The sequence below is a fragment of the Cebus imitator genome, unplaced genomic scaffold (assembly GCF_001604975.1).
Source record: "Cebus imitator isolate Cc_AM_T3 unplaced genomic scaffold, Cebus_imitator-1.0 Scaffold12, whole genome shotgun sequence".
Lineage (NCBI taxonomy): Eukaryota > Metazoa > Chordata > Mammalia > Primates > Cebidae > Cebus > Cebus imitator.
The window spans coordinates 8,134,866-8,144,432 of NW_016107327.1; the positions used below are offsets into that span (position 1 = coordinate 8,134,866).

At 44.2% G+C, this 9,567-nt stretch overlaps 1 protein-coding gene across 3 annotated transcripts in view; it reads left to right on the forward strand.

Moving 5' to 3' along the window:
- ANKRD29 (ankyrin repeat domain 29) overlaps positions 1 to 9,567 on the forward strand; it is a 59,439-nt gene that overhangs the window by 37,332 nt on the left and 12,540 nt on the right. For 2 of the 3 annotated variants that reach the window (XM_017498595.2, XM_017498612.2), the window contains exons 7-8: positions 4,400 to 4,498; positions 6,202 to 6,297. In XM_017498595.2, the coding sequence (XP_017354084.1) occupies positions 4,400 to 4,498; positions 6,202 to 6,297 (195 nt within the window). The remainder of the gene's footprint in view (positions 1 to 4,399; positions 4,499 to 6,201; positions 6,298 to 9,567) is intronic. The other variant, XM_017498605.2, reaches the window with a different exon arrangement.

A 9,567-nucleotide genomic window follows, 5' to 3' on the forward strand; every position in this document is an offset into this window, starting at 1 on the left:
TTTTTAGTAGAGATGGTGTTTCACCATGTTGGCCAGGTTGGTCTCAAACTCCAGGCCTCAAGGGATCCACCCGCCTCGGCCTCCCAAAGTGCTGGGATTATAGGTGTGAGCCACCATGCCCAGCCATTACCTTTAAAAAAAAAAAAAGTGCTGTAGAGGTTATACCTTCACAATGATTTATTTGATTTAATATATTTTAAAACTATATTTTTTGGTCTGGAAGAATTCAAAAACTTATTTAAATATTTTAAAATGTTTTTTCACATTTTGATAATTCCAAAACTCTACAAAAAGGAGCTAAATAGACTTTTCATCATTTTCAAAATTATTTTTATATCTTTAATTTTAAAAATATATAAAATCAATTTTCTTTTTTTATAGAGATGGAGGCCTCACTGTGTTGCTGAAGCTGGTCTCAAACTCCTGGGCTCAAGCCATCCTCCTGCCTTGGCCCCACAAAGTGCTGGGATTATAGGTGTGAGCCACTGCTCCCATCATTTTCATGATGAAAATGAAGGCTGTAATCATTATACTACAAGGAAAAAATAAAAGAAAACAGAAATTAAGGTATACAAAAGAGGAAAACCTCTCCTAATTCATAAACTAAATAACCAACTGATAAGTAATCTGATTTGACAATAATGCTGTAACTCATATGCAACTCCCTGGGTTCCCAAATCAGATTTGGAGTTGTAATTACCAGTAATGAAATATACAGGCAGCCCCAAAATCTCATTTTACCAGTCATTCCTACCTGCTCACAATCAGTTGTCTCACAGGGTCGGTGAAATAATCAAATTTAAAAGCATATGGAAGTATTTTGTGAACAAAAGTACATATTAAGGAGCTTATTGTTTCTCATGATAAATACTACTCAGATACAATTAGCATTTCCTAAGCATCTGTGAGCCAGTGCTTATGCTCACCACCTTTCTATATGTTTTCTCACTTAACTTGTGAGCTAACTATTTTTGACAAGAGGACAGTGAGACTGAGAGTGATTGGCGTAGGTCTCACAGCCAGGAAGGACTGATTGCTTTTTCCACTCCCATGACTATTCTAATTAAGATGATATATTTGATGAGTGTTATCATTGATGTTCTAAATTGATAATAATGATTTTTTTGCTACACATGGTGACTTATGCCTGTAATCCCAGCACTTTGGGAGGCTGAGGTGGGTGGATCACTTGGGGTCAGGAGTTTGAGACCAGCCTGGCCAACAGGGCGAAACCCCATCTCTACTTAAAATACAAAAATTAGCCAGGTGTGGTGGTGCATGCCTATAGTCTCAGCCTCTCAAGAAGCTGAGGCAGGAGAATCTCTTGAACCTGGGTGGCAGGGGTTGCAGTGATCTGAGATGGCACCATTGCACTCCAGCCTGGGGGACAGAGCAAGACTCTATCATAGGTAGGTGGTAGGTAGATAGATAGATGATAGATAGATAGATAGATAGATAGATAGATGATAGATAATTTCTCACAATATAGCATCTCTCAGCACTTTCCCATATATTAGTATCAGTTGTTAATACAAGTTTGTTAATAATGACCAAGCCATGGAAAAGCACACGGAATAGGCAGTGGGCTGCCGTTTTTCGCTGGCTGCCTCTCCCTGCCTGCCCCCTGGTGGAGAGAGAGCGACAAAGAACAAAACAGACCCAGGCACGCAGAAGCGCATTAGTATTAGCACCAGCGTGGACCCACACTCCCCTTCTGCCTCCCACGGTCCCACCCACACCCCTCTGGCTACAGCAGCTGGATTTCCGACCCTGCATGAAGTAGCCATGCCTGTCCAAGCCACTGTGACTGTGGCTGCTTTTCCTTCTCCCTCAAATGACCCTTCCCTCTCTCTCTCACCTAGCAAAATCCTGGTCCTTCTTCAAGACCCAGCTCAGAAGGCAGCCTATCCATGACACTGAGCCTGCATTCCCCATGCAGCAGCCCTCCCTGCTGTTTCATCTTGTGCATTTTTGTCCATACTTTATCATAGCACTGCAGTCCTATGGAAACCTTCATGTCTCCTCTCCAGGACTTATTTTTAGCACTCTGCCTGAGACACAGAAGATGCTTAATCATTGTTGGTTGCTTAGGTCAGACTCACCTCACACCTGTAATCTCAGCACTTTGGGAGGCTGAGGTGGGAGGTTCACTGGAAGCCAGGAGTTCAAGAACAACCTAGGCAACAAAGCAAGGCCTCATCTCTAGTGCGCACCTGTAGTCTCAGCTACTAGGAAGGCTGAGGCAGGAGGATCATTTGAGCCCAGGATGTTGAGGCTGCAATGAGCCTTGATCATGCCTCTGTACTGCAGTCTAGGTAACAGAGTCCTGTCTCAAATAATAATTATCATTAGTGGTTGCATGAATGATTGATTAAATCCTGAATTGGGAGAATCAAAGAATACTGAAGTGCTTTTAAACTAAAGTGCAAATTGCTCATGATAATATTTAGATTCAAGAATATTCCCACCAAGAGGCTCCTGGAAAAACTATGAAGTAGGTTAAAGTGTCTTCTGCCTCTCTCTATCCTTTGTTTCAGCACCTCTTCCACTGTCTCTCCCAAGATAGATGCCAACATCCTCTGACTGCCCTTCAGCACCTCCAGATCCTCCTGGGCTCCCAAGTCACCAGCTTCCCCCACCCAACTCAAATGCTTCATTCCCTCTGCCTTTCTCAGGACAGCAATGGGCAACAATCTTGTGCCTGCTTCTGCTAGTAGGCTAAGGTTGAAATTACACACAGCAGCAGAAAATGTAACTTTATATTCTATAACTGAATCATTTTGCTCTTCAGCCCTTCCTCCCACAATGGGTAATTTAGTCTTATCTGGCTAAAACAGTCTCTTAGGGCATATTATCATGATTACCTCAGAGGTTACCTTTAGCCAATTCTGGATCCTGCTCCCTCCTGCCCTTCTCTCCAAAGGGACCTAAGCTTTCGGGATCAGACTATCATCCTGGCATTGAGATGGGGGTGGGGAGACTCATGTGTGGCCCTGGTGCTGGCCTCTCTGGTCCGCAGGTGTCCTGCGCTGGTACACCGCAGGGATGCAGCTGGTCTCACCTTTGTCTGCTGGCCCGGCCATCATCTCTACTCAGGAAGTCAGGACGTTGTGGCCTTGTGTTCTCACCCCCAGGCTCACTCCAGCCCACTGTTTCTCTAACGCTTCTGATTTCCCACAGGCAGACGGGACTCTGGATGCCTAGGGGCTAGGCAGGTGTGGGCTGTGGGGGCTGCCGTCCATTGACTCTGAAACCCCCTGGCCATTTCTCTCCTGTCTCCCAGGCACCACCAGAGAGCAGAAATTCCCTAAAGGACTTGTAACTTTCCTGGTTTCTCACAAGAAGAGAAAACCCTTTTCCATCTGGAATTCCCTATAACTGATCTGATGTTTCTACCATCCCCAGGTTACCTATCCCCCACAACACATCCGAGATTCAGTCCAGAGGGGGAAGAAAACGTGGACACTCTCATCGGGCCTCCGCCTTCCCCCTCCCTCTCTAGCTCCTTCATACATTGGAAGGCTTTCCCAGTTTCCATCCCATCTGGCAGGAGCCATCCTACTGTCAAATCCTTCTCTATCCCTTGCATGTTTTTACTTTTTTTCCCTCTCTGGAGCAATATTTCTCTGCCTCATGGCCTAGTGTGCACAGAGAAAGAGATGCTGGAGAAATATTCCCAAATATACATAGAGGCAATAGTCCCCAAAATGCTCTCCTGCCATAACTGGTTCAGGTGCATCACTTCCTGGAAGACGCAACAACATATTCCACATAAAGTTAAGCTCCCTAAGAGATGAGGTGGCTATGGAGGGTTCTGGACACCAGACTAGAAGAGTAGGAGAAATGACTTGAGTGCTCTGACTCTCAGACCCCACCTCAAAGGAAACTGCCTGCTTGCCTATGGAAATTAGGGGTGTATGGTGTGAACATTAAGGAGCGACCCACTAGGAAAGCAAAGAAATGGACAGTCTAGGGGGAAAGAGGCCGACTTCTCTCTGGGTTTGTGGAATTTGGTTCTGCTGTGCTGTAAATATACAGCTCAGCTGCTCCCCCAAGCCCTCAAAACAGGGTCCCACGCAGCCTTCCATGAAATCTGTATCACGCTTTTTGGCAAAAGATCCAGCCACGAAATGGATGGTTTTATAAGCCAAAAATTGAATATTGGCGATTACACAAGTAGCCCAGACTCAGCCACGTGCCGTCTGTGTCCTTGGGCTACACACACCCCCTCTTTTCTCACTGCCTCCTGGGCAGTGTGGATCAGCTGGAGAGTGTGATCTGCGCTCAAGGAGTGCCTTCCTGGGGTTTTCGCTTTCAGAGTCCTGCTGTTAAAGACATTCTGTGAGTGGGTGGGCCCGGGCGCCCCAGTCACGGTGGCCGCCGCCTCCTCTCCCCGCAGGACGGGACAGCGCCCCTGTGGATCGCGTCCCAGATGGGCCACAGCGAGGTGGTGCGGGTGATGCTGCTGCGCGGAGCCGACCGCGACGCTGCGCGGAACGTGAGTGCCTGGGGCGCGCGGCCACTGAGCGAAGCCGCCCAGCACGCCTGTGCGGAGAAAACGGGTCTTGACTGAGCCTGCAGCCCACACGGGCTTCCTCCCAAACTGCCTGCTCTTGAGCAGGAAAACAAAGTCAAGGTCCAATTCGGTGCTGCTCAGTCTCTCTCCTCCTTCACCTGAGATGACCTTGGGACTCACTAGAGCAGGTGGAATCTTAACCTCTAGCCTGGGGACGGTAGAGACAGGGCCTCCAGGCTGTCCTGGGGGCTGGGGTAGGGGGAGCCCCTGGCTGGTGCTGCGCCTCCTGCAGGCCCTGCCTCTCATCCCTGTTCCCTGGAGCTGCAGACCCCCCTGCACCCCGTCCCCTGCCGGCCCTCTGTCTCCACTGGCCTCTGCTGGTGTCACCTAATACTGCCTGGGTGTACCCCACAGCAAGCCCTTTCCCCATAAGGAAGGCTTGAAGAGAGCCTGACCACCTAGGCTGTTTGTTTTTTGTGTTTTTACTGTGGCCTGGTTGCCTTTGTATAACCCTTGCTTACGTAACCCACCCTCCCCTCTCCAAGTCTAAGCTCCAAAAAAGGGAAATCGCCAGACGTGTTCGCCACCAGTTCACTGCCCTCTCTCCCACTGTTCTTCTCACAATCCCTGAAGCCAGAAAGAACCACCACCCGCCCCTCAACCCCGCCACCGCCAATTCCATGTTCCTTCTTTCTGATTACACGTAAACCCTAATGGCAGGCCTTGGTAGTTCCTTGGCTACGGGAGAATTGTGAACTAGATCCTCCAAACACAGCGATTGATAATTGAAAACAGGAGAAAAAGGAATTTGGAAACTGTCTTCTTGAGCCAAAAAATAATGACAGAAGCTAAATATTAATTTTTGAATTTGACTTCATTTTTAGCATATTTTACTTTTTTCTGAGACAGAATATCACTCTGTCACCCAAGCTGGAGTGCAGTGGCATGATCTCAGCTCATTGTAACTTCCTGGGTTCAAATGATTCTCATGCCTCAGCCTCCCGGGTAGCTGGAACTACAGGCACGGGCCACCACACTTGGCTATTGTATTTTTGACAGTGACGGGGTTTCACCATGTTGGCTAGGCCGGTCTAGAACTCCTGACCTCAAGTGATCCTCCTACCTTGGCCTTACAAAATGCTAGAATTACAGGTGTGAACCACTGCACGTGGCCTTTCAGCAGATTTTAATATATCACCCCTGTCCCTAACCCCCACTACCCACACACAGGCAGATACCTAGACCAGACTAGGGCAAGGTTGTATAATTTTTTTAAAAAAAAACAGTAAATACAGTTCAACAATTATTTAAATTATTAAAGACAGCCATTTCTGCTAAATCGTAAACAGCAGAGAATGCCTCTGGTCCATCCATGGCCTAAAAATATGCTCTTGAAATTCCCCTGTCCCCTGCTCAGTGTTCTCAGGAACTATAGGGGTATGAATTCCCAAATGGCAGAGTTCTAACATAATCTAAGTCATGGTTTATCTGATACTCTTTCATGCAGAATTAACTGCTTAATATGCTCTAAAATGCTCCTAGATTAAGAGACATTGCTGATCTGTGCTTCATTTACACATTTCATTAGTTTCTGACAACGGTACTTCCAGTTCTCAATTGACATTTAGCTCTCAGACCACACAGACATATGTTAATAATCAACTTTTATTTTCCTTTCTGTTAAGGATGGCACAACGGCCTTATTGAAAGCAGCCAACAAAGGGTATAATGATGTCATAGAGGAGTTGCTTAAATTCTCACCCACTCTTGGTATTTTGAAGGTAAGACCTAAAGAGAAATTTTACTAATCTGTAAGAGAGAGGTTAGAAAGTAAGTCCGCACTTGGGGACTGCGTTAAGTTTAGATACAGTTAGCCTGATTAGGTGGATTCTTGAAGGAACACACCTGCAGCTTCTTGATGCTGGTGATCCCAGGGTCATTGGTAGAAATGGGAAGGTGGTAGAAAGAGTGAACCATAGTCTGTCACTACCTAGTTTTCCAGAAAAAAATAATTGACAGTAGTAATGAAATAGCTACATTGGAAAGTATACCATATTGACACCATTTGGAGGATTTGTGAAAGCAAGGAAGAAGAACAGACACTTATGTTCGTTCTCTTTATTTTCTTGAGCAAAGAATCACTCTGCTTTGTTCCCTTAAGTGAAATAAAATAAGCCTCAACACCTGGAAGCCTCAGAAAATATGTCAGTATGGAGACCTGGGTCTCCTAAAAAATGGAACCAAAACTCTTTTTTAAGTTTTGATCTTTTTGTTTTGCTTTTTGAGACAGTCTCCCTTTGTAGCCCAGGCTGTAGTGCAATCACACGATCTCAGCTCACTGCAACCTCTGCCTCCCAAGTTCAAGTGATTCTCCTGCCTCAGCCTCTTAAGTAGCTGGGATTACAGATGCACCACCACCACGCCTGGCTAATTTTTGTATTTTTAGTAGAGACAAGGTTTCACCATCTTGGCAAGGCTGGTCTTGAATTCCCGACCTCAAGTGATCCACTTGCCTCGGCCTCCCAAAGTGGTGGGATTACTGGCATGAGCCACCACACCTGGCCTAAATTTTGATCATTTTTGATTAAAATATTTCTAACCTATAGGATAGATCAGGAGTCAGCAAACTTTTTCTGTAAAGGCTTAGTAAATATTAGTGTTTCCATTTACTAATATAATATTAATTATATTATGGATTATATTCATTTTATTATTATATTGTTAATAGTAATGCTTACCAATCTTTTAGTAATATTACTAAATAGTAAACATTAATAAATATTACCGATTAATAATATACTTATAGTAAGTATATTATTAATATGTAAATATTGATATTTACTATAACAAATACATACTAGAGAATATATTTACTATATACTCTAGTATATATATATATATATATATATAGAGAGAGAGAGAGAGAGAGAGAGTGTACAAACTTAAATTTTTCAGAGACAGGGTTTCAACTCTGTTGCCCAAGCTTGAGTATAATGATGCAATCATAGCTTACAATAATCTTGAACTCCTGGGCTCAAGTAATCCTCCTGCCTGAGCTGGGACTATGACCACATACCACTGGACCCATCTAATTTTTAAATTTGTTGTAGAGATAGGGTCTTACTATATTGTCCAAGCTGGTCTCTAACTTCTGGCCTTAAGCAATCTTCCTGCCTCGACCAGAGGTAGGAGAATTAGTATATGGTATATATGTACCATATATAGTATATACTATATACTATAAATACATACTATATAATATATAGCATATACTATATAACTGTATACTATATATAGTAAATATTTACTGTCTAGTAATATTTACTGAACTGTTAGTAACTATTACTCTCACCAGAGAGCAAATATTTTAGGCTTTGTGGGCCATACAAGTCTCTCCCAACTGCCCCCACTCTGCTGTAGTAATCCAAAAGTAAACATAGTAAATACAACAAAAAGGCCCAGTATGGTGGCTCACACCTGTAATCCCAGCACTTTGGGACACTGAGGTGGGTAGTTCACTTGAATCCAAGAGTTCCAAACCAGCCTGGGCAACATAGCAAGACTCCATCTCTAAAAAAAATTTTTTTTAAATTAACTGGTCATGATGACATGTACCTGTAGTCCCAGCTACTTGGGAGGCTGAGATGAGAGGATCACTCGAGCCTGGGAAATGAAGCCATGATCAAGCCACTGCACTCCACCCTAGGTGACAAGGAGACTCTGACTCAAAAAAAAAAAAAAAAAAAAACCTTAATTCCTATAAAACTTTATTTATTCATGGACATTGTATTTATGGAATTTCATATTTTCCCATATTACAAAAAGTTTTTTTCTTTTAATCTGTTAAAAATCATTTAAAAATGTAAAAATAGGCTGGGTGCAGTGGCTTATGCCTATAACCCCAGCACTTTGAGAGGCTGAGGCAGGAGGACTGCTTGAGGCCAGGAGCTAGAGACCAGCCTGAACAATACAGTAAGACTCTTATCTCTACAACACGTTTAAAAATTAGATGGATGCAGTGGTGTGTGGCTGTAGTCCCAGCCGAGGCAGGAGGAGTGCTGGAGCCCAGGAGTTCAAGGTTACTGTGAGCTATGATTACATCATTGCACTTCTGCCAGGGCAACAGGGTACAAAAATTTTTTAAAGTAGAAACAGTTCTTAGCTTGCAGGATTTGATTTGCAGGCTGTGGTTTGCTGACCCCCAAGATATAATGCTTCTGTTTTATTAAACACAGGACACCAAATCTGTTCTAAATTGACACAGTGGCTTAGCTTTGGAGCTGTTCTTTCAGGGTCTATCAATGTATATAAAATCTGTTTGCCCTTGAAAGATCCCAGAAGCTTTCTGGATATTTTGTGTCTGTTTTTATATTTTTAGATTCCATTCTTGCTGACAGTTAATACAGAACTGCTGTTGTCAGTGTGTTGGCCTCTCTCCTCTGCCCTAATCAGTTCATGAGCTACTTTCATCTGCCATGAGCTCTTTTTTTTTTTTGGAGACAGGGTCTGACTATGTTGCCCAGGCTGGTCTTGACCTTTGAACTCCTGGGCTCAAGTGATTCTCTGATCCTCCTGCCTTGGCCTCCTAAAGTGCTGGGATTACAGGTATGAGCCACTGCGCCTCGCCTGCCATGAACTTTAGAAGCCAGAAAGCTGCGCTTGTTAAAACTGTTTGCAAAGTAAGAATAAACCATCTATGAAAGTGAATTATATGAGTAAAAGGAACAAGCTTTAGAAAGCTTGAACTTTGCAAAATCTAGTCTTGTTTAAAACAGCTCTTTTTCGGCTTTTTTAAAACACCTGGTCGGACATGGTGCCTCACAGCTATAATCCCAGCCAAGGCAGGTGAATCACCTCACGTCAGGAGTTTGAGACCAGCCTGGCCAACATGGTGAAACACTGTCTCTACTAAAAATACAAAAATTAGCTGGGAGTGGTGATGTGCACCTTTAATCCCAGCTACTCAGGAGGCTGAGGCAGGAGAATTGCTTGAGCCCTGGAGGTGGAGGTTGCAGTGAGCCGAGATCACGCCATTGCACTCCAGCCTAGGC